This window comes from Podospora bellae-mahoneyi (assembly GCF_035222275.1).
Source record: "Podospora bellae-mahoneyi strain CBS 112042 chromosome 1 map unlocalized CBS112042p_1.2, whole genome shotgun sequence".
Lineage (NCBI taxonomy): Eukaryota > Fungi > Ascomycota > Sordariomycetes > Sordariales > Podosporaceae > Podospora > Podospora bellae-mahoneyi.
Window position 1 is genome coordinate 499,160 of NW_026946360.1, and position 24,814 is coordinate 523,973.

At 52.6% G+C, this 24,814-nt stretch overlaps 8 protein-coding genes and 2 non-coding genes across 10 annotated transcripts; 7 read left to right on the plus strand and 3 right to left on the minus strand.

Annotated features, from left to right (window-relative positions):
* The first annotated feature begins 1,091 nt into the window (after nt 1-1,091).
* Nucleotides 1,092-1,181, plus strand: QC761_0026370. The gene has a single exon. It is a non-coding gene; the product is annotated as a tRNA-Phe (tRNA).
* A 97-nt stretch (nt 1,182-1,278) lies between these two features.
* On the plus strand, nt 1,279-4,410 carry QC761_122940 (uncharacterized protein). The gene is made up of 7 exons (XM_062875555.1): nt 1,279-1,510; nt 1,533-1,808; nt 1,918-2,083; nt 2,156-2,204; nt 2,246-2,564; nt 2,633-2,946; nt 3,019-4,410. Exons 2-7 carry the CDS (start codon nt 1,763-1,765, stop codon nt 3,427-3,429), a joined length of 1,305 nt encoding a protein of 434 aa, XP_062736128.1. The 5' UTR covers nt 1,279-1,510; nt 1,533-1,762; the 3' UTR covers nt 3,430-4,410.
* A 2,572-nt stretch (nt 4,411-6,982) lies between these two features.
* Nucleotides 6,983-7,073, plus strand: QC761_0026390. The gene has a single exon. It is a non-coding gene; the product is annotated as a tRNA-Arg (tRNA).
* Nucleotides 7,074-7,095: 22 nt separating this feature from the next.
* Nucleotides 7,096-11,762, minus strand: QC761_122950 (uncharacterized protein). The gene is made up of 3 exons (XM_062875556.1): nt 10,982-11,762; nt 8,052-10,549; nt 7,096-7,993 (listed from the first exon to the last, which is right to left on the minus strand). Exons 1-3 carry the CDS (start codon nt 11,206-11,208, stop codon nt 7,314-7,316), a joined length of 3,405 nt encoding a protein of 1,134 aa, XP_062736129.1. The 5' UTR covers nt 11,209-11,762; the 3' UTR covers nt 7,096-7,313.
* Nucleotides 11,458-13,724, plus strand: QC761_122960 (uncharacterized protein). Its single transcript, XM_062875557.1, has 2 exons — nt 11,458-11,884; nt 11,950-13,724. Exons 1-2 carry the CDS (start codon nt 11,858-11,860, stop codon nt 13,579-13,581), a joined length of 1,659 nt encoding a protein of 552 aa, XP_062736130.1. The 5' UTR covers nt 11,458-11,857; the 3' UTR covers nt 13,582-13,724.
* A 310-nt stretch (nt 13,725-14,034) lies between these two features.
* MTR10 (Nuclear import receptor) lies at nt 14,035-17,911 on the minus strand (the record flags this gene model as incomplete). Its single annotated transcript, XM_062875558.1, has 6 exons — nt 14,035-15,658; nt 15,712-16,998; nt 17,064-17,154; nt 17,262-17,543; nt 17,622-17,711; nt 17,783-17,911. 6 exons carry the CDS (start codon nt 17,909-17,911, stop codon nt 14,622-14,624), a joined length of 2,916 nt encoding a protein of 971 aa, XP_062736131.1. The 3' UTR covers nt 14,035-14,621.
* Nucleotides 17,912-18,303: 392 nt separating this feature from the next.
* On the plus strand, nt 18,304-19,060 carry SME1 (mRNA splicing protein sme1; the record flags this gene model as incomplete). Its single annotated transcript, XM_062875559.1, has 4 exons — nt 18,304-18,729; nt 18,796-18,822; nt 18,883-18,951; nt 19,007-19,060. The coding sequence occupies exons 1-4, from the start codon at nt 18,589-18,591 to the stop codon at nt 19,058-19,060; spliced, it is 291 nt and encodes a 96-aa protein (XP_062736132.1). The 5' UTR covers nt 18,304-18,588.
* A 177-nt stretch (nt 19,061-19,237) lies between these two features.
* On the minus strand, nt 19,238-22,521 carry QC761_0026440 (uncharacterized protein; the record flags this gene model as incomplete). The annotated part of the gene is made up of 4 exons (XM_062872176.1): nt 22,263-22,521; nt 21,358-22,210; nt 19,936-21,283; nt 19,238-19,872 (listed from the first exon to the last, which is right to left on the minus strand). Exons 3-4 carry the CDS (start codon nt 20,324-20,326, stop codon nt 19,238-19,240), a joined length of 1,026 nt encoding a protein of 341 aa, XP_062736133.1. The 5' UTR covers nt 20,327-21,283; nt 21,358-22,210; nt 22,263-22,521.
* On the plus strand, nt 19,454-20,075 carry QC761_0026450 (uncharacterized protein; the record flags this gene model as incomplete). Its single annotated transcript, XM_062872177.1, has 2 exons — nt 19,454-19,720; nt 19,917-20,075. 2 exons carry the CDS (start codon nt 19,454-19,456, stop codon nt 20,073-20,075), a joined length of 426 nt encoding a protein of 141 aa, XP_062736134.1.
* On the plus strand, nt 20,365-24,254 carry QC761_123000 (uncharacterized protein; the record flags this gene model as incomplete). The annotated part of the gene is made up of 2 exons (XM_062875560.1): nt 20,365-23,296; nt 23,351-24,254. Exons 1-2 carry the CDS (start codon nt 20,970-20,972, stop codon nt 24,252-24,254), a joined length of 3,231 nt encoding a protein of 1,076 aa, XP_062736135.1. The 5' UTR covers nt 20,365-20,969.
* Nucleotides 24,255-24,814: the final 560 nt, after the last annotated feature.

The window sequence follows — 24,814 nt, forward strand, 5'->3', positions numbered from 1 at the left end:
AGTCTGCTGCTAAGCTCCGTCACGGCGGATGGTGATTATGCTGGAATTGGAAAACGAGGGGCGGGTGGGAGTTGTTCCATGGTCCGAGTTTGGAAAGCGAACCTCCCACGCACCCTGATCAGCCTCACCAACGACAGCGGGGCTGGGGTTCATGAGACCCGAACACCGCTTCGGCACGGGGAGAGGTGGGCTATATCCCATCTAATATCCGAAGGTACCCCCCGCGTTACGCACGGCTGTCACTTTCTCGGCGTTTGTTGAGCCTCTTCTCCTCGGTGGCACGTGTGGGAGGGGACTCCCTTTTGTGGTTTGCCCGGGATAGCAAGGTCCGCTATCCCAAGGCGATGTCAAACGTGGGTGTCCCTTCTTCCGCGGCGCAAGCATGGGATGTGAGCATCCCATGTCGGAGATTTCCATCCAGAAAAGCCGTCGGCTGGTTCTTCTTGGCTTACCGCTTGATAAAACGGGCGAGACCGTCAAAAGCAGTCCCCCCACTAAAGAGGTTCTCCCCCCGGGCCCTTGGGGTCCTACTGTACCAGGCTAACCTCCATCTGCCCTCGGCAAGGGGTCGAAAATCCGGGGCGCGGATTGCCGACCGAACGTTAGACCCCAACCACCACTGGTAGATGTTTCTTTTCTTGGGAGCTCCTCCTGCACGGCGGGGAAATGACGGGATGCTTTGGCATGTGAACGAGGCCCGTCGTCACTGTTGTCGCCGTCGCCATCAACCTTTCGTTTTTTGTCGGATTAGCTCAAGCGCCAGGACAGAATGGCCAGATATTGGCCTGATAAGGAGCTACAGAGTGTTGGCGTAATGTCAGTGACGTGGTGAAGTGCAGTCCATGGCGATCACCATGACTAGAAGGGGCGGAATTTTTGAGCCTTCTACTCTTAGGGAAAAGACCCGGCACGTAGGGTTAGGTGGCTTGCAGTCAGATTGTTTTGATGAGCTATGGGATGGAGATTGCTTCATCAACATGTGCCAATGACATCATACAAGGGCTCAGGAGGCTACGAAACATGTGATACACGCGGCTAAATCTTGCCTAGTTACTGTTATAAACTTGAACATTATTGGAACCTCCCATGCAGCGGGTTTAGCTCAGTTGGGAGAGCGTCAGACTGAAGTCAACTTCAGGAAGTCAATCTGAAGGTCATGTGTTCGATCCACATAAACCGCATCTTCTTTTGCATTTTTGCACCCATAAACCCCATCTAGGACTTTGTTTTGTAGAGGGTTTAAGATGAAGAGGAAGCTTCAATCAAGACTGTGTTGTGTGCCTTTTTGTGATCGGCATTGATGCCCCTGATGTGGCGGAAATGCTTCATGGTCTCTCTCTTAGTTTTACTCAACAAACGGCTCTTCCGCCAGCACGCCGCGCTTGATGTTCGGTGCATTATGCACTGCGGCTATTCTCACGGTCTTGTATCGCGAAATGAGACGAAACGTCGCTTGTCTTCATCTCATCTCAGCGTCTGGCAAGAGCATCCGCTGTGCTCCCGCCGTCGCCTAAATTTTAGGGAGTCGCTGGCTGCACGTGCCTTGGCCCTTCCTCTGAGCAATGCGTACGCTCTGGCGGGCCGATTCCCCGCTCTTGCCTGCAACGATCAATGGTGAACTGGCAGAGCTACCAAATTTTTGGTGCCAACAGGCTGCAAACCCGATTCAACCGTTGACCGCCCTCAAATCGCCTGGAACCATCTCCGCCCAAAGCACGGGAGAACAGCGGCCGTTGCTTGACATGGTGATGTCGACTCCTCCATGATGGATACAATCCATGGCTCAAGCCTTGACCTTTCCTCAATCCGTAAGACCCAAGCAACCCAACACTCTGCCCAGAGGCTCCTTTTGCGACCCAACTCGGAATGCCAACCCAAAAGACAGGAAAAAAAAAGATTAACACTTGTCGGATCTAGACCGTCTTCCTACCGTGTCGGCTGCACAGGCCCTGGAAGACTTTGAAGGGACCCAGAACCACCACATCTCCACCGGCCTTCCAGTTCTCGATGCCTCAAATGGCATCCAGAAGGGCAGTGTGACGGAAATATGGGGGCCCCCGGGCGTGGGAAAGACAGCATTCGGGTATCTCATCCTCCCTGCACCCACTCCCCTCATCCGTGCGTGCAGTAAATGTAACTGACACCTCGATCTTAGAATCCAGCTCACTGCTAACTGCCTTCGCGAAGGCGGCGGAGTCGTCTGGGTAGGTCTGTTTAGCCTCTTCTCCCTTTCAACCCATTCCAGTCGGGCCTTGGCAGTCTCTTATGGTCAGGCACTTATACGGATGCAGATGGCTTTCACCGGATGTCCATTGAGCGGTTGCACCAGGTCGTGGACTTGAACTCTGAGGAGGGGCAGATCCAACCATTAGACAAGTTTGTTCACTATAGCTGCCCGACCTTGGTTCATCTCATAGCCCTGCTATGTCGGCCCACGGCGTCTTGTATCCCAGAGTGGACATCATTGATTGTTGTTGATTCCCTTTCGGCGTTGGTCAACCATGACGTTCTCAAGAATACAGACCTGAGGCAGGCCCCTCAGACGAAGCATAAAGATACCCGAGGTACGTTTTTCGGCGCGGAGATCCAATAAGCCTGAGACTGACTTTTTATGTAGCACCAATACCTGCAGAACGCAGAATACAGGCACTTCACTATATTTTGAGCAACCTTCAAAAGCTGGCAGCAACCCGGGATGTGGCTATTGTCATCCTCACGCAGTGCGCCACAAAGATGCAGGCGGAACGTGGTGCAACCTTGGTTCCCGCCATCAATGCAAGCGTCTGGAGACAAGGTATTGTCTCGAGGATTGCACTGTTCAGAGACCGGCTTGAAAATGACTTCGAGACTTCCACTGCTCTGCGCTTTGCGTTCATCCAGAAGCTGAACGGAGTTGACAAGCATGCGGATGATGCAGCCGCACTCTGCGGGTTCCATATTGAGGCAGTATGTTTCTTTGATTGATCAGTAGTCTGGGTCTGATATTATTGTCTTCTTTGCTAACTTTGCTACGACAAGGCCGGTTTGGTTCCGGTGGAGTACGACCAGGCTTCAAGCCCCTTGAGGACGATGTCAACGCCAGCAGGTGTCCAAAAACGCAAGCTTGGGGATACCGGCTTCGAGATCGCCGACAGCGAGGACGAGGGTGACGATGATGAAGATTACGGTTGGGACCTAGAGCCAGATGCCCTCCCACCTATGCCCTCACAATGGCAAGGCAGCGAGGACATTTTGCTCACTCGGGAGCCGGAGAGCAATGCGGATTTGCTTGATGAGGGCGTACAAGGGGAATCAGACGATGGCAAGGACCCAGAATCAACGCCGGTTGTCAACGATAGCGAGGATGATGACGACGAGACTGAAAACAATGATGATGATGAGGGGAAGGATGTCGACAAGCATGAAAATGTCGACGACCGCGTATCATAAACCTTGCATCTGTCGGGCCTTCTCGATACCATGGGCTCACTGAAACCCATCTCCACGCAACCGTTACGGCGACCCGCTCGCTACCTAGGGCGAAGGAACAACGGGTCGGCTCCACAGATATCGGGCCAACTCAGGTTTCGTCTTCCCACCATTAGGGTGCGTGCTCCTCTTGTCACCCGGGATCGGGGTGATCGGATAGAGCACCACACTTTCTGTTTTCTGAGCGTTGCTGGTGGTTTGTGCCTGCGCCTGGCGGCGGATAGGTAAAATGCAGGGGAATGTGCACACATCACGCAATCAGCACTCAAATTCTGCCGAAGGCGAAAAATAGGGATGTATGCCCGAGAGGTTAGAGACGTTGTTGCCGAGCGGCGGCGGCTATCATAAGCGATCTTGGTTGCAACGTGGCCCCTTATCTCGCGGTAGCGGCTGTCTGGACGCCCGCTTTGATGCTCTTTGCCGACCGTCCACTGAGCCGTGTCAGAGCTTTGTCAATGACAAGCACAGGTAAAAATTCAGGGAGGCCCTCGTTTTCTGAACTGAAATTCGTCAAAAGATGTCTTCTTCCTGTGCGGATGTTGTGTTCAGAGGTGATATCGAGAGCAAGAGCAAGGCTAGCGGTGGTGTCACTGATATCGGGTAGGCACATATCCCTCCGTTCTCTACTCTCGCCTAAGCTGTCATATCCTCGTCATATTACCGGGGGGCAAGAAGAGATCACTTACAGATTGTTGGGATACATGCCTACCTACAGGTACTCTAACACCGCCTCTACCCGGCCGGCCGGCCGGACTATCTCTAGTTCTTGTCTATGCATGTCTATCTATCTGTTCTATCCAAGTTGCCCGCACAATATATCTATCTGCATACACATGCGAGGACAATCAAAATCCCACAATGCAAAGCCAATTAATTAATCTAGCGTTTCCCCTTTACATGGCTGCGCAGCGGAGTTGATGCGGAGTGTAGTGTACCTGTCGGAGGATTAATTAGATTGGGGGGGATGGCGGGGGGGTGATGCTACGATGCTTGGAAACTCTAGAAGGGTCGAAATGCGGGTTGTGCCGAATGGGGCTTGTGGCTGGCAATCTGTGTATGACGCACAATCTACTCAGGAGAGTTGTTGAAGAAACTTGATTAGATTTATCGCGTCATCTGTTTTTTCTACCATGATCCTTTGAGGTTTGGCGAGGAATGTGAAAAGCCTACCTATGATGTCGAGTGAGTACAACATCCAAGACATAAGGAGGATGAAAAAAACAGCCGAGAAAGCGTAGGCTCTACACCTGTCTCGAACCAAGCTCTTGTTGTTTTATTATGGAACTCTTCCACCGAGTTGGTCGGGGTGCAGATGGGGCGGTTCCCTGATATGCAAGGTGCAAGAGAGCGAGCGAGCGAGCGAGGACTAGGGTGAGGGGTTTGTTTAGCATGTGCCTCTACTACTCTTGTGTTTACTGTTACTCTCGACTATTTGGTTAAGTGTTTCTCAGTCTTTCCAAAACTATTGCTTGTTTTTCATCATTCTTCCTGTCATCAGGAACTCGGAGGAGGTTGGTTTTACCTAATCCTCTGTTGATGGGGGTGTGAAAAAAAAGAAGAAGGGTTACATCCACCCTCCCATTTCTTCTACCCTGCAAGGTGAGCAACAAAGTGTACATCTCCCTCCATCTGTACCTACATAGTCAAGTGTAGGTCCGGATCCGATCCGATGCAGGCATACGTACAAATACATACAAAAAGTGACGTGCCCAGGGATGTGCCAACGATCGAACCATTTACCCCACGTGGAGAAGCCAGAATCGCATCATATCAGCCCACCTCATCGGGATTTCCCCCATGCTATCGACAATAAATCAAGAAGAAGAATTGCGGAGGTGGCGGTTTCTCACGCTTTGTTGAGAGGATGATCTGAGAAAATGGTTTCTTGACTTGGGGCGCCGCGGGAAGACCCGCTTTCTCATCTTGCTCTTTCGACATCCAACCGCCCGCAGCCGTTTTTGACAACGGCGACGGCGTTGATCTTGTGCAGTAGCGTGGTGTTTTAGTGACCGTTTTTACTCAATTTTATTTTTCGTGACAAGCAAGTCAAAGTCAAATTGTTAAAAGGGCAATGGCATGATATGGCGTGTGTGTTCCCCGCGTTTTTTTTCTTTCTTTTTTTTTTCTATTTTTGCATGTGCAGTGAGATTGATGCGGGCAAGCGAGTGGCCGAAACCATCAGGCGGGGAAAAACTGATGCTTCGATATTGATGGGAAGGAAAGCTGTTGATGAGCGGTGAATGATTGATGATGATCTGACTGGGGGAGGGTGTTGTCCTGATGTCGGTACGTAACCTGCCTTTGTTCTGCCCGCCTCGTTCGATACAAGTTGATACCTGATATCCGCGGACAGCTAACTCCGGCCCGAGAAAGCCCCGGCTGTTCTCGTTATGAAAAGAACTGACCATGATTTGACATCTTGATCTGCCCGGTCTCGAATTTTGTTCCTACCCAGCCCGTCATTTGCTGCAGAAGAGGAAGTGAAATGTCCGAGCCTTGCCTGCCTACGTAACAGCACGTGTTATCAAACTGCTCCGGCCCATCACGTAGTCCTCGCTTGGCTCCTTGCATACCGACCTTCCGCAAGAGTTTATCGTCCCGTGTCTCGGTGAGCTTCCATCTCACATATTTTCAGATCGATCATATTACATCATCGCGGTGACAATATATGTAGGAACGGACACACAGACCAGACCGGCAAGACTAGAACACACACATGGGAACCGGAGAAAGAGAGGCAGAGGAGTTTCAGATCGCGCTCCCGCTCCCGCCCCTCAAGGATCTACATCGGATTGCTTCCCCGAGTGACTTGAACCATGGGAGTCGTCAGCCTGTAAGGCTCTGACCCTTTTTCATTCCTTGTTGCATTGGTGAGTGAGAGCCGCAGCGGCTCGACACCGGTCAATCAATCAAGGTTGTCGTTACCTCTCTGTTGTGCTGGAGTTCATGTAGGTACTTGGGATTGTGTTTGTAGCACCATCTGACCCGGTATTTTATGGTGTTTGGTGTTGGTGGACATGATGCGGACGGACCTGTTCGGACGATTTGAAGGGAAGTGATGTTGCGGAGACGGGAAGGAGGGAACAGGATGTTGTATTCCGGCCGCTGGCACCGTCTATCGGTCCACATATCGAAGGCTTCGCGGAAAGAACGATGGCAGTGTAGGCGTACCAGATGCTGAAGAGGTCCCGACCATGACCCTCTCTTCGATGACAATGAAGAGACTCCTTAATAAAATTGTCTTTTAACGTATGGATCTCAGGGGATGTGATGAGCTGGGTTATACGCATATATCAATGAAATGAGTCAATCGATGTAATATAGACTACCTGAATTGGCACTATTGTTTCATAGGGAAGCCGATAAGAATTCTGGCTTCTAGCGTAGCGATGGGTTCTTGCTGTGAGGTGCACAGGGATTCAGGGGTCACCCCAAAGTGCTAAAGGGATCCACTGCCACGAAAATCTTCAAAAAGAAATCCAAAAATCAACCCAATGAGTTTTCAAGATTTAAACGATCCGCCCAGGGGTCGAACCTGGAACCTCCTGATTACTTGAATCTTGAAAGAATCGTAGTCAGACGCGCTGCCATTACGCCAGCGGACCTTGTCTCTTATTGAAGCTTGGTGTCGGAATTGCTCACTATCACAGGGCATACATTGTTTCTCGCCTTGTTGAAATTTTTTTCGATAAACATACCCAAAGAACTGCCCAATATAATGATTGCTATGCTTATGCTATACAAAGAAAAAGACTTGCGGCGTCAGCCTGAATAATGAAGAATCCCCAATCCACTCCCATTCCAACGAAGAGAAGCCCCCCTTCCTGTCTTGTACGAAAACCAGATCAATCACTTGTAGCCTTCTCGCCCTTCTCCTTCCTGTTGACAACCGACTTCAAAACTTGCAAATGCTCCTCCGTCACTCTGATCGCCTCCCGGAGCTCTCTCTCAGCCATCCTCTCCTCCCGCAGCTTCTCCTCTACCGTCCTTGGATCCACGGTCCTCTTTCTCGGGGCTGGCATACTACCACCGTTCAGCCGGTCCAGACCAGCTCTCTCCTCAATCCATTCCCACAGCTCACTTTCCTCTCTGCTCCACATTTCCTCGTAAGCCGCAATTCGCTGTGGGTAGTTTGCAAACCCGATGTCGCGGCCATAGGGTACTGGTCCTTGTCGAGTACCAAACCCGAACCAGCTAGCCACCAGCAGACCGACAAGCAACCCGTACACCACATTTCCGGTAAGAATAGGCCTGATGAGATCAAACACGGGCCTGAGGAAAGGCCGCACAGGCTCAAGCAGACCCCAGCTCTCCTTTACTGACGCCTTGGCAACACTCTCAACGTCGCTGGCTTGGTTAGAGGCCAGCGCGGACTTCGCCTTGCGTCCACGCTTCTTGCCACGTGCCCCTGCGGCAATACCGAGAGTGCTAGACCGTGGTCGAGAAGAAATGGCTGCTCGCAGACTGGCAAAAAGATCTTTGCAGTACTGCGTCTGTCCTTCGTTTGCGCCCTTCTCAATGGGACCTACGCCGATGATGTTAGCAAATCAGCATTGACGACTGGCATCTGAGAAACAACATACCCTTCAGCCAGCTCTTGCCAGACCACTCGATAGTGCAGTTGATCTGAACACGAGTGCCATTGTTCTCACCCCACGTAAGACAATACTTTGTCTTCACCACAAATATGTTGCCACTTGGTACATCGGGATTTTGCGTACTGCAAAGCACGTTGACAGACTTGTCGAGGTCGATGGATTCCAGCTGCTCCGTAACAATACATTTCGTCTGCTTGGGTCCTATCGAGGCGTTAAGAGGTTTGATGTAGGTGAACGTCCGGGACTTGACCTCCCCAGTGAGACCTCGCTTGTCCTCCATCTGGAGATCCAGACATTTTTGGTCCACGGTCAGAAATTTGCCCATCCATGCGGCCGAGCCAGGTCCAAAGAGCAAGTTATAGACTTTGCCCAACGGCGCCGGAATAGTTTCGTCGCCCAGAATCTTCTCATAATGTGTCCCTTCATCCCCGCACTCTGTCGGGGCGTGACTGGTAGGACCTGGGAAATCACCACCACTTGTGGGAGCATTGTCGTCAGCCTTCTCCGAGGGCACTGGACCAGATACCTTGCGAGTGGCTGTCTTATCAGGGCCCTCTGAGGTTGCGTCCGCAGGCAAGCTTGCTTCTTGGCTATCCTCCTCTTCCTCATCCTCATCATACACATCGTCATTATCGTCATCCCCATCGGCACTCTCGTCATCGGATCCGGATATGCTCTGGCTCCCTGCCACAGAGACGTTCTCCACATCAACCTTTTCGGTACGGTCGCCGCCCGGTTCCTCCAGACGGACGCCATTGAGAGAGCTCTGGAGGTGAGGATGACCAAGCTTCCAGATTTTGATGATGAGATCGTATGTCGTGTCGCGGCTCGCAAAAGAGGCAAAGATATGCTTGGCATGTAGGGTAGAAATCTCCAGGCCGTTCTTGAACACCAGCGCCGTACTCCGCTTTTCAACTGAGACAATCTCGTCAAAGCTCATCACCAGCGTCGTCACCCAGCCCAAGATATTGCTGCTAAAGCAGAGGTGTCCTTCTGAGATGTATAACCGGCCATGAGCGAGGATTTCACGCTGCAGAGCACAGCTGTAGTCCTCAATCAGGTAATCGTCATCGGGCACGCTTTTGAAAAGGTTATGAAAGTCACGGTTGCGCTTCTTAGTAGCGACAGCAAATCCAGTAAGTTTCGGGGTGCTTCCCGCAGCATTCGGGTTAGCCACCGAAGAGTTGGCAGCTGAAATAGCAGCGCCTATGGCGCTCCCAGATGTGTTGTGTGTAGCTATGCTGCTGCCTCGCTTCCTGCGATGACCAAGAGCACTGCGAATGCTTCCGCTCCGGTGAACCCCTGATCTACCCTCATATACACTCCCTGCTGGTGGCGTGCGATCTCCGTTGGCAGAATACACCGATCTCGGCCGCGAAAGATGCGACTCGTCCACAATTTCCGTCACAGCGGGATGGGGGTCCGGGGCTGAATCTGATCGATTCCGTGGATCAGGATCCGCAAATTTTGAGGCCACAGGACTAGGAGCATTGCTCGGTGTCTCGGAAATACCGAGCTGGCTAAGACTGAGATCGCCCATGCCTAGCGTTTTAACGGCTGGCTCCTTGGATTCTGAAGACAAATCAGGAATGGATGAGGATTCAACCTCGACGCCGTCTTGCTGCTGTTGTTGCTGTTGTGTGCTGTCGGTTTCCTGAGACGGTGTACCGGCCCTAGACTTCGTCCCGGGAGCTAGATTCGCCGTTGATATGGTGCTACTGAGCGAGTTGGCAGTATTTTGGACTGCTGAGAACATGGACGAGAAGAACGTGGCAGCTGGGTTCGGTGAAACTGGCCCAGCTTCCGGCGTTGGCGTGAGAGGGGCGGATGTTATCGTTGACAGCTTGCTTGGGCCTGCATTTGACCCCGCTCTTCTTCGTTGCGTTATCATATTCCCCACGGGAGACGCATTCGCCGGACGACGAGGGCTGCTGCTGGTCGCCACGATGACGGGCAGCTGAGGATCGGTTGGTGTGGGAGGGGTATTCACGATCACTGGCGGAGTCGGCTCTCCATGTGGCGGAGTCTGTGGTGTTCGCGGCGGGGCTTTCAGAGGTTCCAACGTCGGACCGCGTGAAAGGGCACGGTTTCGGCCGGTCGAGGCTCTGGCTCCAGACTCTGGGTTGGCCGCTGGCGAAGACTCGGGCACAGTCTTTTCGTCACTGGAACTCTTTTCCGAAACCCTTTTCGAGCGGAATACGTCTTTGAGTCGGTTTCCAGATGTAGACCTTTTCGGTGGATCGGAATCGGGATGCAGGAGGTTATGGGTTCGGGACTTTCTCAGGGAAGGGGTAGACTCCAGACTGTCCGAGGAGTCTTGCGGCAAAGTCGAAGATCGGGTCGATAATCCGGAGATTTCAGAAGACAGGACGTCTGAGGTTTGCGACTCTGGCTTGTATTTCTCCTGCACGAGGGGTGAGGATGTAGTTAGGTGCCCGATCTGGGATGGGTGGACTGAGATGGCGGTGGGACGGGTGTCTGGCCTAGCGAGCGAATGTCACGGGTGTCAGTTGAGGTTATAGGTGAATAACACAAATGAAAACAAAACAATGCAAGAGGAGCGTGTATCCGGAAGAACCGGTAATTATCAACGTGAGTTGGGAGAGGCTGATGACGACGGCCAACGACGAGCAGCAGAAACGCCGCCTGTGGGAGGCACAGGTCGGTTGACGACGAGAGCCAAGAGGTCAGGTAGGTGGTGAGCTGGGTGTGGACCGGAGCTCCGCATACGCCAATAGGTGCCCGGGCCCGCTTCCCTAGCAGGTGCTAATACGAAGTAGCTTTCTGTAAAATTATAGGCGGGATCCTCACTGAAGAGCCGCCAAGAGGTCTCGACAAGGCTGGACAAATTGCATGACGAGGCCCTGTTGAAGGGGTAAAAAGGGGCGAAATCAAGGACAGAGAGAGACACTCACGATGCTGTGTCAGACTCGAAATCGGTATTGTCCTGGCTGAGCTGGCTGTCGGTGCGGCGCAGAGAGCTGGTTTCGCTGACAGGGGCATTGGAGTTGTCTGGTCCTCTGTGTGGCGCGACATCATCGTTGCTGGTGCTGCTGTAAATGGACGAGGCCTTGTTTCGCCGCCGTTTTGCCGCAATGGCCTTTGGCAATAGCTTTCCCAGTCCGTTTGAGGTGCCGTCCATTTTTATCTGCCAGTGCAGCACCTCACGCAAGCTGGATCGCGGTCTGTGGTTTTGGAGGAGGTGGACTTGCTGCGCGTTGCTAGTGCTATGCGTACTGTGGTGTAGAGAGGCGGGGAATAGAGTTGTCAGAACTTGCTGTTTAGATACGAAGGGGCGGATAATGGTAGCTCTCCCGTTGCCTATGATGACATTGTCATAAGCCGAGATGCCAAGAAGCAGCCACTTGGATCAATCCAACGCTTTGAACGTCGAGAAGGCGGCTGAGGGTTGGCCTTGTTGAAATGCTGCAATTGCACTGGATGAAGAGTGTCTTTACTCGGAAGCTTATGATGTTCAAATCCGAGATTAATAATTAATCGACGAGGGAGTAACGGCCCCTCTTTGTGGAAGCTGTTACGAAGGCTGTCCTGGGGTTGGTTCCATCCCAATGCGACAACTTGTGCTGCACCGGGTCGCTGCGATAAGATAAGCACTGGCGCCAATCCTCCAGCCCTACGTGCCTGTGGACGCCTTTCGCCGGCTGGCTCCTGATGTCCACTGAGCAGATCATCCGCCCCGCCAATCCGTCATCGTGAATATCTCCATCCGCCGCAGTGTCACCCACTTCCCACACTTGCTCTTTTTCTGATATGCGCCGCGCGCCTCACCCATGATGGAGTCCGCCGCGCTCACAAAGGTATGCTTGTTCTCGATCTCATGAATAGGCAACAGACAGTTAGCTATTGACACTGATTACCCAAGGCACACGACCATGCCCGCGCTGCATCCATCGCTACACAAACATCCGACACCACTGTTGCCGTTACGGAACATGCGCAGGCTGCTGGAGAGTTCGCTAACGCGGCTAAGGGAACGACGAGCATCGAGGCTTTGCGCATGCTGAGCTTGTTGGAGCAACACCATAAACGGCTGTCCGAGTTGCTGAAGTTACCCCTAGGACTCCCCAGCCAGAATAGTATCGACAGCGATATTGCCGAGGCAGACGAGAAAGATTCTACAGATCACGACGATGCCAAAACTGCAACATCTTCCAAGGCTTCAGCTGCTGCTCCTGGATCTGCCCATGCGACAAAGCCCATCCCCACGCTGTCTCATCAACGGTACCCTGGGCGAAATCTGTCATCCTCCATAGCAAACAACTTGGCATCCGCTCGAGGAATTCGATCAAAGTATCCCAGCCAGCCTCTGACACCCAGCATTTCCAACGACCAGGCTCCTGGAAGTTTGGAAGTGCATCCCCGCAGGGAGGGCTCCACGAGAGGCTCCAAAACCCTGGGTTCTCTGGACCACTCACGCAAGCCAGGCTGGGTTCCCCCTGTCATTGCAGAGGATGCATCTCATGAGCCCAACAAGGTCGAACAGAATACCGGCAGTTCGACCCCTAGCGAGGGCTTCTCCAGGTTTTATAGCACATTTGGCACTTTGATCAATCGTCTCTCCGCGCCTCTCGCCTTCGCCGGGCTGCCATTAATCTCGGAGGAGTCATCAGTCACCTCTGATCAGACCAGCCCCGTCCGCCCCCCAGAACCCACCCCTCCACGAAAGCGCCAATGGACCGCGCATCCCCCAACGACGACAACCGCTACTACCGAACCTGATCTCAAAAAGATATACTCCCGCGCGGCCCTCCGATCCCTTCCTCGAGATCCGAGCGCTGCCGACTCTTTTTATTTTGTCCCTACGAGCGGGCATACCGTATCTTACGCTAGCATCCTTCATCATGAAACGAAAGAACGTCGTCGTCTTGCAGCCTCCATACACCGCGATCCCAACAGCCTAGAGGATGACGACGAAGACGACTTTGTTGACGCACAAGAGATCCAGATACCTCCTCAACTTGGCTCTCGCAGACCACCGTCTCTACTATCATCACACTCGGGCAAATCTCGGGCAACAAACGAAAAAGACCATCTTAAAAATGTTGTCGAGGAGCTCCAACTCGAGAACGCTTCGCTCAAGGATGCCCTGGATAGAGTGAGCAAACGTCTACACGCGTTCGAACTCAACAGCCAGAGTTCCCACCTGGCGTTGGCACAAAGCTTACGGTTGCAAAGACCCGGATCGCCAATGAGTGCTTCGAGCGGTGGTGGGTACGGACATTTGCCCCCAGGTGGAGGTTCAGGAGAGGAAGCGGCTCTGAAGAAGAGGAACGCGGAGTTGGAGGAGCAGCTGGCTGAGCTGACAAAGAGGATGGTGGCCAGGGAGAAAGATTATGACAGGCTAGAGCAGACAGTAGAGAAATACAGGGATAGGTGGGAGAAATTGAAAGCTGGGGCCAAGGCGAGGAGGGAGGCGCAAAGTGGTCCTTCGACTGCTGGAGCTGGTACTGCCGGCGATAGAGGAGAGGGGGCGGTGAATGTGTCTAAAAGATGATGAAGCTTTTTGAGATGGTGGTTGAGGCAGCATGTTTGTGATATCATTTTCCCTGGAGCGGATATAGCCAATATATGAACTTGTAATGATTCTTCTTGCATAGCGCTGATGTAAACGTTGATTACTGAACATAAAGATGCCGAAATCACTTGGAGGAATAGCATTCTTCTTGAACCATTCTGAAATTTTATGTTGTCTAATCGACAAAAACTTCAGCATCGTTTGTGCCAAGACCCTCCATTCCCCTGAATTCTTGGCAGGGGGTGGATGTTGGTTGCCATGCAGCAACGCAAGTCACTCCCGTTGTAGGCTCTTTTCATTTCTGTTTTGTTTTCTTCTTTCCCTTCCTGTCCTCTTCATCCCTTCCTGCTCACCAATCCTAACTCGCTTTCTTCCTCTTGAATAAACCCATGTCCCTAAAGCAACTGTTGCCCTTTCCCATCCTGCTTTTCCCAACCTCCCCCAAAGGCCAATCGACCTATGCAGCAACGAATACCACCATTCTCCTAGTCTTATAAATACTTGAAGAGAAACGATGAGAATTGTAGGTTGTATGAAAACATGACAAAATCAAAAGACAGAAGAAGTGCGGGAAAACTTCAGGCTAAAAGGAGATACAGCAAAAGGGTAGCAAAAAAAGTCGAAAAATAGGGATGTTGATACTATCTACATATAAATCCTCCACCACACAATTCAATTATCTTCGCTTTCCGTCGTCGTGGCCCTCATCACATCTAGGTGTCGTAATGCAACTGTCTTTCCCACCGCTGTCTTTCGGTCTCTTCTCACTCCTTTGATGCCCTCCTCTTCTCCTTTTCGTTATCTTTTCGCCCCCCTTCAAAACATCGCATGCATTTCAATATCCCTCCACCAGCTACCTAATATACCACCCGTCATAAATTCTCCACTCCCGCGCCCAAGAGACGAATTCGAAAATATATGCACAGACACATCCCAATCCGCAAAATGTTTCCCCCTTGTCCACCACGAGAATCCCCCTTGACACCAATCTTATAAGTCCACCCATACCCGCAGCGTATCTACCCAGAGAAGTGGAACTGGGTCGCCTCCAACTGTCCTAGACCATCCCGAGGCGCCACATACCGGCGGCGGTATGTGTTGGTAAAGTCCTGCATCAGAATACGGATCTGTCTCCGGTCGGAATCTGATCCGCTGAGTTTCTCCTTAATCTTGCTGAGAAGGCGGTTGGCTTCCACGGGCGTGACGGTTCCCGCGGGAAGCATTCGGATGGTGCTCTCAACCCACGCAGCTGTCTCCTGAGGAAGGAGCTGGAACATGTGCAGCAAGACGCCGCTACCATCGGCGAAACAGTCGCTGGGGAAGGTGAACATCATGCCCGCCATGGTCTGTTTAATCAGCGCTCCGCCCTGCTCGAGCAGGAGTTGTTTGACAATCTGGCGAAGCTGGGCGCCGGCTGTTCCAAGGGCATCACTGGAAGTGGCTGGGTTTGGCCCACCGTATGTGAGGAGATCGCGGATGTAGTGAAGGGCTGCCGAAACGGGCTCCTGCTTCTCCAGGGACAAAGCCGAAATAGCAGCCTGAAAGATAGGGGTGAAGAGCGGAGAGGGTATAAGTTTGGTGGGATAATAAAGAAGGGCGTCGATGAGCAGGCGGTAAAAGTCCTCAATGACGTCTGGGAGATCGATAGGCTTAATATCGCTCATAGTGCGGAGAACATTTGTCGCCTGCGCCTCGAAGAAGACATAGATGTCGTTAGTAATGCCATCTTCGACGTGTTCTCTGTCCTCTGAAAACTCCCTCAAGACTGCACTGGTGGCCCAGAGGAAGCACCCCTGCTTCGATGCGGCAAACCCTTCAGCCAACTTGTTGGCCAATGGTCCGAGAAGAGGGGTGATGGCGGTTCTGTAAGAAATCACCATGTTCCGCCAGCACCGGCACACACGCTCGCAAATTGGGATGAACGTGATGAAGTTATCCAGAATGGTTGACAGAATCGGGAACACCTCTTGCCAGTACTTGACCGCAGGATTCTCCTGGTCACTGGGAATATATGGCACCACGTATTGTGCAAAGTTAGTAAGGAGGTTGATGTGATCTGACAACCATGTTAGTGCTAATCCAGACAGGTGTCGCGCAAGGAGAACGTACCAGCAAGATCAACCTTGGATTTCTCGTCCGTTGCTTGGTTGGCCTTGACCATCAGCCGGTTGATCAAGGGGTCGCAGTACAGCTTGAGCAAGCGGTAAATTTCCTCTGGCTTTTGAACACCAAGGACGACAGCGACGCCCTCAGTAACCTCCTCCTTGCTAGGCATAGGAAGCTTGTCAAGGATGCCGTCGTAAAAAGCCTGCAGCTGGATCACCTGCGGGCTGAGCAGGGTCTTACAATCAGTGCAAAAGTACTTGAAAGACTGAGCCGCAGCGCGCAGAATCTCCTGCGAGTCAGCTTGAAAGGAAGAGACGATATACTGGAATTGAGACTCGAGAAACTCCGGATGGGCCGCAGTCCATTCGGTATAGCGGCCGAAAACCATGATGGCCGCGAATCGAAGCTTCTCGTTGCTCACGGGGATCTGCACCAAAAGCGGGAAGATTTGGGGAAGGACAGAACTGTCACCATTATCCACCATGCGTCCCATAGCACGCATGGCAAAAAGGGGTGCCTCCAACGATTGCCAGTGGGGAACAGAAGTGGGAGTGGCAAGACCTCCAAACTTCTCCTGCCACAATTTGATGGCGTCGTAGACCTTGGTAAGGCATGCCGAGACCCCCATCACCTCGCAGGAATCTTTCAGCGTATCTCCCATATGATGGCGGAACTCTCTGAATTTCTCCTCTTGCTCACGATCGCCGTCGAAGAGGTCAACATTGTTGGGGTCGTCCGATGCTGGATACTCGAGCTGTTTCAACAGGATGTCGACTAGCTGGGCAAAGACGTCCACGAGCTGCACCCGAGCCTCCATGTAATGGTCCAAAGTCAGGTACTGCTTAAGCTCGTACCAAAAGTTGAAGGTATAGTGGAGCACGTCCTTCTCCTTGTCTCTGGCGCAACATTCAAGAAGGCAGTCCACAATAGGGCGGAAGTGTTGAGGGTCGCGAGCAACCAGCAAGGCCCAAGACTCACCAGCCTCGGCGAAGACGCGGGTGATCGCCTTGAATCCCTCGGTATCGTCCTCGTCGACGAGAGCCTGAATGCGTGGCCTGAGCTCAAGAAGCCTCGGAAGGAGGAGGGCAATCGTATCGCGGTTGTCATCCACCTCCTTCGTCTCTCGGCAAATCACAGTAAGGCAGTCAGCAGCAGCCAAAAGCGAGTTGTCGTTGGCCACTCCATGTAAAACCGCACTCATGAGAGGAGAGCTGACCACAACACCCACGGGCACCTCACGCAACCATGAGCTGATGCAGTCGAAAAGCTGAGGGTTGGTAGCCGCAGCAGCTGCCAAGTCGTCAGCGAGGAACCACAAGAGTCACCCAGGGGCCAAACCAGATGGGGAAACTTACGAGAAGACTGTGCATAGTTGATAAGCAGTTGCACCACCTGCTCAGCATTGTCCCCCAGCAGTTCCGATGTCCTCTGGGAGAGTTCTTCTTCCTGTCATGACCCAATTAGATATTGATCCCAGGCCGATCCACCAAAAACGGAATGTCGTGAGGTAAAGATAGAGGCAGAGGCGTGTCGCAAGATATCGGTCCACATACAGAGAGGGTGATTTTTCGTCCTTCCGTGACTTCTTCTGGAAGGACACGGAGGAAATCCAGGATGCAGGCGTGGCTTGTGACGTCGTTCCCAAGAGTTGATACAACGGTGGGCAAAACATCCTTCCATGTCTGCATCTGGATCGCCAAGATTGCGAGGCAGACACAAAGCTGAACCCGCACCGGCTTAGGGCCGGGCGCATATTTCTTGAGCAGCAATAGGATCTGGCTGCGCAGGGCTGGGAGGTCGCCCTCGGACACCTGAGTTGCGAGGTCATATGTGATCTTGGAGTCCAGTCAGCTTCGGTTCACCACAGCCTGATGTTTCTTTCCAGGGGTCGTCTAGTGTGCATGTATTCGTACCTTGCCCTTCAGGGTTGTTGCCGCGAAGAGCTGTGCTTCGGCCTCGGTCGAGCTCTGAAGTATCGAGATTGTTGTTGTCCAGGCGGCTTTCTATGATGTTAGGGCCAGGTTAGCATGGTGCACTGATTCGGCATGCCCCTTGAAATGAGCCTATCACTCACAGACTTCTGGAACTTGGCCAGATAATCGGCGGCCTGCTTCTTCTTGTCATTATCCCCGCTCCGCATGGTCAGCATGGCCTGCAGCACACTGCCGACGGCAAAAGCGTCCTCCACGCCATTTGAAGCCATGACGAGAGCGTTGCGACGGTCGCTTGAGGGTGGTGGACGAGGAGGGTGGATGGTTCACTGTTCGGTTGGTGGGATTGGATGAGGCAGCTGTTGTTGAAGCCGCAAAAGACGTATGCGAAGATGGCCCCTCCCTCCAAATTATAGCGGCAGTAGATAGCTTTCCTGGCTTGGTGCGTCTGGGGGTTGCTGGTGAAAAGCTCGGTTCTTCGCGCGGAGAGGAAGGAGGCGCCGCTTGATTAGGCGGGGTTCGCGGGTGGGTGGAAGATGATCGCAAGGTTTGGTTCACGGGCAAAAGCTTGGTGTTGTTCGGGAGGTGGGATGGGTCTTTTGTTTTAGACTTTCTTTGGCGACGTCGGTCCCTCATGCAAGCAAAAGAGAAACGTCAGGCTGCCCGACAAACCGCCCCCACCATGAACGAAGCCAATTGCAGTGGGACGCCGTGGCTTGCCTGTGGAAGAGAAAAGGAGGGGGAGTGGGCACGGACCGTCTGTTAGTGGTCCTCCGGGTCTTGGCCTTGGGCCTGGCAGCTCCGCCAGATGGATTTCTTTGGGCGAATTTCACGACACGCTTGAGCGCGACAAGTCTTTAAAACACCAGCTTACCGCAACCGCACCTCCCACCGCAATCGCATCCATCCACACAGCAGCTCCACGCTAACAACCCGTTCACACTACACAATGACTGGAAGAGGAGGAGGTGGTGGTCGCCGGGTTCTGCTCCCACCAATCAACTTTCTTTTCAAACTCCTGCAGCAGAGAACACCAGTCCAAATCTGGCTCTATGAGCAGCTCTCGATCCGCATCATTGGCATTATCCGTGTATGTGGCTCCTTCTTATCCTCTGTCTATCGCATCCATGCGCTAACCCTCTCTTTTTCGTTGTAGGGCTTCGACGAATTCATGAACCTGGTTGTAAGTCTGGCGCATACCAATACAACATATCCAATCGCGACCTGACACTGTACCCCTTAGATCGACGATGCCGTGGAGGTCAAACAAATCTCCAAGACGAACGATACAGAAACGAGAAGAAATTTGGGGGTACGTTGAGATGTTCTTCCTGCAGCGGGCGATTCTTGTGCTGACTAGACTCCAGCAAATTCTCCTCAAGGGCGACAATGTGTCCCTCATCCAGAGCTATTCAGGGTGAAGGGTTGAGTTTCATAGAGGGCAGGAATGACCGGGAGATGGGTATAATTTTGTTTCGATTGTCTACATATGTCAGGGATGGCAAGAGAAAAAGACGTTACACGATTTGGGATACCAGAGGGAAAGCGGGACAGGCAGGCGCACGGCAACCGATTGGCGCAGGACTATCAGACTGTTTTTATTTTGCAGCTGGAGGACTTTTGATCTCGCCATTCCCGAGAATGAGCCCGTCCAGAGGTTGATCAAAAGGACCAACAGGTACTGCCCCCTCGGACGGAGACAGGAACTGTTCAGACAGGGCTAAGCCATATAGCAATACAGGAGACTCTTGTTGCCCTAGCTCAGCCGACTTTGCGCTGTGTCGGCTCAAGAAATAGTCATAAAACCCTCTGCCATGTCCAAGCCGCCTGATGGCGCCGTTGTTAGGATCGATGTCAAATGCAACCCCCGGCATGAGAATGAGGTCGAGCAGAGTGCTCTGCGAGTGCTGGGCGTCCGGGCCACCAAAGACTCTCTGTCTCTCGTGTACGGTGGCTGGGTTGATGCTTGGGATGCCCCATCTGTCTGGCATCAGGCCTTCATAATCTGCCAAGTCTTTAAGACGCACCATATCCATGACCCGCACGGGAAGAGCTGGAGACGTGGCTGGGTTTTTATGAAGGTAGGGCACGAAAACTTCCTTTCCGGAGGCTAAAGCGTGTCTGACGATGGCGTCTGTCTGAATTTCGCCGCCTGGCATGGACAGAAAGACACTGACTCGTTTGGCCTTGACAAACGGCGGAAAGGTTTTGAGTTTGTTGAACACGACCAAGCCTGAACAGCAATCAGTTTTCACAATACCGCGTGTGTGGCTTCAGTTACGGGTCGGCATCCTACTCTGTGAGAGAACAGACTCGGGAGTCATGGCCTGGAGCTTGTGCTTCATAGCCGTCCGAAGTTGTTGCTTGGCGGCGTTGAGGGACGCCATCGCAAATTCATCTGTTACTGCGCCTTCGGGCATTGAAGTTAATGCTTGAAGTCTCTTGGTGTGTTTCGATGTCAAGATTGCTGAATGCGGATATGCGATTTCCTTCCCAGCTTTCTCCAAAACCCCCAGCTGGTTCCCCAGTGATGCTGGAGAACGTTGAGATTGAGGCTGATAAAAAGGCGCTAGGAGCTCCGTTCGGGAAGGACGGCTGCGTGTTGGCAATCCAAGGCTTGGCCTGATTCGGGATCGGGAGTCTTCAACCCCAAGCGTCTGATATGTCGTCAGAGTGCAGCCGCCCATGCTTCTTGGCCGGAAGCATTAAAAACAAGCCTTTTCGTAGCTGCGTTCTCTCCACCAACCAAGCCTGTCTCCTAACTAAATTTCTCACCGTTATTCGACCCTCATATATTTCATGAACTAGTCGGCCATGAGTGTATGTGTCTTTCAGCTTTCCGGATGCCCAGTACAATTCCGAGGAGGCAGCGGATAGAGCCGCCATATCAGATCCACTGGAGATGGCCTGAGCGGGCACATCTGGAGGTTGCGGCAAGTGATGGATTCCTGGCCGGTTTTTCTCTACAAAACTCGGATGCAATCCCCAAACCCCAAACTACCGCAGCCATCTCGCTCAATAGAGACTCGGCTGGAAGTGCGCACTCGGTGGCTCTAACTGGCTCTGTGTAGCACACATCCATCTTGAGATATCAGATCGGAGGCGGGGCGGACCTGCAGGACACTTATCCAGCCGTTTGGATCTGATCTGTCCCGGACTCCCGTACCCTCCAACCCATTGTTAACGTGCCTCTCGTGTTTTCTCACACCCGTCATTGAGACCCGGGAACCCCCATCACCCCGCAGTCGCGTGGGTTACGCCTGCCAGACTGGTAAAGGCCCTCGAATCACCTGCATCTCTATCCCAGAGAGGCAGGGCAAAGACAGGCATATGTCGTCGTCAGGTGGCAGGCAAGGTCCATTGGCCCCAGCACCAGCAGACAAACCAGACGCGCCAGATTTACAATCCATCCCACTCCAACCTCTAGTGCCGGGTTCCGCTGCTGAGAGAGAAGGCGAAGGCCCCACGCCGTCACCGGCCTCTCAGTTTTCCATCCACAGCCCCTCCATCCACAACCACGCCAGGGAATCAGATCAAAGCCAGGTCACTCTCCTCCCTGTAGATTCCCATGGCAGCAGATCCAGATTTACGACGAATACGCCTACCGCTGCTGACGAGAGCGACAGCGACAGCGACAGCGACAGCGACACCTACAGCGAGCCTGTCTCAGTATCTGGTTTTGGATACGACGATTTTGACGAAAACGAATTTTACGAACTTGAAAACTTCAGCCAACAACCGGCACCCATGACGCAGGACATGCCCTCACTCCGCTCGACGGCGGGCTTTCAGAGCCCCTCGTACGGCTCCATTACACCAAGAGGATCCAATGAGTCTATACCCGATCCTGAAGTCGAGGGCAGCGCTCCGCACCAAAGACAAGAGTCTTCTGGATATGGTAGCAGACGATCGACACGCGATTTTGAGTCGCGGCGACGGCGCACCAGCTCCCAAGCTAGGTCGCTGTCGGTGACTATGAGAAAGTCGTCGCGCCAGTCGCTGGGAAGCTCGACTACTGTTGGAGGACTGGAAGGCCGATTTGGAACCACCGAGACGTCGCTGTTGAACGATTTGACAGAGAATCATACGGCAACGGCGGATGAGATGGACGATGACGATTCGAGGTCCTATATCTTCGAGTCGGAGATTGACGAGGGTGATGAGAACGACCCCCCAGACAACTCTCCCTATGCCCAAGTCAGGGCTTCCGTTGCGCCGACCGACAACACAAGTCTTTCCATCAACACACCACGTATGTGGGCTTTGTCCATACTTTTTTCCTTTCTCGGATCTTCTACCAACTTGTTTTTCTCCTTAAGATACCCCAGTGTTGCTATCACACCCGTCATCGCATTGCTACTTGTACATCCCCTCGGTCTCTTGTGGGACTATCTTTTAAAACGGTCCGACGATCCACCGGATGAGTACGTCGATGGCTTTCGAAGCGAGAATGCCTCCATATATTCATCCGAGTATCCGTCACCACACATCATTCCATGGGAGCGAAGAGGCGTATTGGACAAGATTCGGCTTTGGCTTTCTCAGGGTCGTTGGAACGAAAAGGAGCACAGCTGCGTCTATGTCAGCAGCAACGTATCGTTTGGATTTGCTTTTGCAACAGACGTCATCGTTGAGCAAACGCAGTTCTACAAGCAGGAGGCTAGCATCACCTATCAAATCCTCCTCACCCTTTCAACCCAAATTTTGGGTTACACGTTTGCCGGGCTCACACGGCGATTTTTGGTCCGACCAAGCGGCATGATTTGGCCCGGGACGCTTATGTCGGCAGCCATGTTTACGACGCTCCATAAGGAGGAGAATAAGGAGGCCAATGGCTGGCGGATTAGCAGATGGAAGTTCTTTTATGCCGTCTGGTTTGGTGCCTTTGTCTTTTATTTCCTTCCTGGGCTCCTGATGCCAGCCCTAAGCTACTTCAACGTCATCACGTGGTTTGCCCCCAAGAATGTGGTGGTTGCCAACCTGTTTGGCGTCGTGTCAGGTCTGGGACTGTTTCCCATGACATTTGATTGGGCTCAGATTGCCTACATCGGGTCACCTCTGCTTACCCCGTTCTGGGCAGCCATGAATGTGGTCGGCGGCTTGGTGATTGTGATGTGGATCATCGCACCAATTGCGTACTACAGCAACTGGCTGTACTCTTCATACATGCCGATTCTGTCAGCAGCCGTGTTTGACAATACTGGTAGCGTTTACGACGTTGGCAGAGTTCTTACCAAAGACTTTCTGTTCGACAGGGAGGCTTATTCAAATTATAGTAGGGTGTTTCTGCCCATCACCTATGTGCTTAGCTACGGCGTTCAGTTTGCCGGGCTTGCAGCCCTCATCACACACACGGTCTGCTGGCATGGAAAGGATATCTGGAGACAATGGAAGCGGTCAGTTGAGGAGGCTTCGGCGGAAACCAAAGGCACCTACGAGCCTGTGGCCGGTGTGCACGAGGACCGACCCCGGAGGGGATCCGGCCGTGGTCGGGTACCAGCAACGGAACCAGCCAGGTCGTCTCTAAGTATCGACAACCTCATGACTCGAGAGGATGTTCACAACCGCCTGATGAAGAGATACAAAGATGCCCCCATGCTTTGGTACTTGATAACGTTTGTGTCGATGACCGCCGTGGGTATTTTTATTGTTGAATAGTAAGTTCCTCTACCCTATACTCTTCACGCCACATCATATCTAACCGATTGCAGCTACCCTATTCACCTTCCCTGGTACGGCCTCCTCCTTGCCCTGGGCATTTGCAGCGTCCTCTTCATCCCCATTGGGATCATCATGGCTGTCACCAACCAGCACAGCAGTATTTATCTGATCTGCCAGCTCGTCGCCGGCGCACTCTTTCCCGGCCGTCCGGTAGCCAACATGGTTTTTGTAACCTACGGTTACATCTCCTCGGCCCAGGGCATCAAGTTTGCTGCTGATCTCAAGCTTGGCCACTACATGAAAATCCCACCCCGGATATTGTTCGCTGTCCAGATGGTTGCCACCATTGTGTCGTCGTTGACTCAAATCGGCGTTCTCAACTGGATGTTTGTCAACGTACCTGGGATTTGCACCCCGCAGGCAATCAACGGGTTCACCTGCCCAATCGCACGAGTGCACTTCAACGGGTCGATTCTCTGGGGCGTGGTAGGGCCGTCGGAATTCTTTGGACCTAACGCCACATATCGGCCATTGGTTTGGGCATTTGCCGTCGGTGGGATTTTGCCTATTCCGCTGTGGCTATACGCACGCAAGAGAAAGGACTCCATCGTTCGCAAGATCAATCTTCCGGTCTTGTTCGGATCACTCGGATGGATTCCCCCGGCGACGGGCTTGAACTTCTCGGTTTGGGCTGTGGTGTGCTACGTGTTCAATTACCTCATCAAGAACCGAGCCGGAGCCTGGTGGGCGAAATATACCATGACGATGAGCGCCGCTCTGGATTCTGGCCTTGCCTTTGGGATAGTAGTGGTGTTCTTTGGTTTCATCTATCCGGGCTGGATGAAGGGCTTCTCTTGGTGGGGAACAGAGGTGTACAAGCAGGGCTGTGACTGGCAGGCTTGCAGCTATTTGGAGGTGCCTGATGGAGGCAGGTTCGGGCCTGATAGATGGTGATTTTTTTGGGAGAAGAGGGGGTGAATGATGATGGAAACGTGGTTTATGAGATTATGCATCAGGCTCCTTTGGATCACACGCGAACACACCCTGATATTAGACAGGTAGCATAGAGATTTGGCGGTTTGCATTGGAAGGGGCGTTTTTGAATTGGATGAACTGGATTAACACACTCTTTACCCATTGTGACAAGGATTGGGCATCTCTGGTCTGATTTGGCATACTATAGGTACGGCAATCGTATCTCCCATCCTCGTGGAAACCGCAACTTCGATGAAACACCAGTCAACTCATATGCCAAGTTTTACGCTTCAAAGCTTCTTGAAGGCACGATAGCCTAAGCAAACGCCTTGCAGCAACCTTTGGAACCTATGAACAGAGCTGCTGACCGACTAACCATCTAATAATCCGACTACATCACTATCGGAGCTTCCCCAGAGGGCATTTCACCCAAACAGGATGAGTTCTCGATCACATCACCACCTCCACTTCACCTTGTCCCGACAACTTGTGTTTGAGGCCCACCATAGCACTTCCCCCACAATCAAACACCCCGCAGA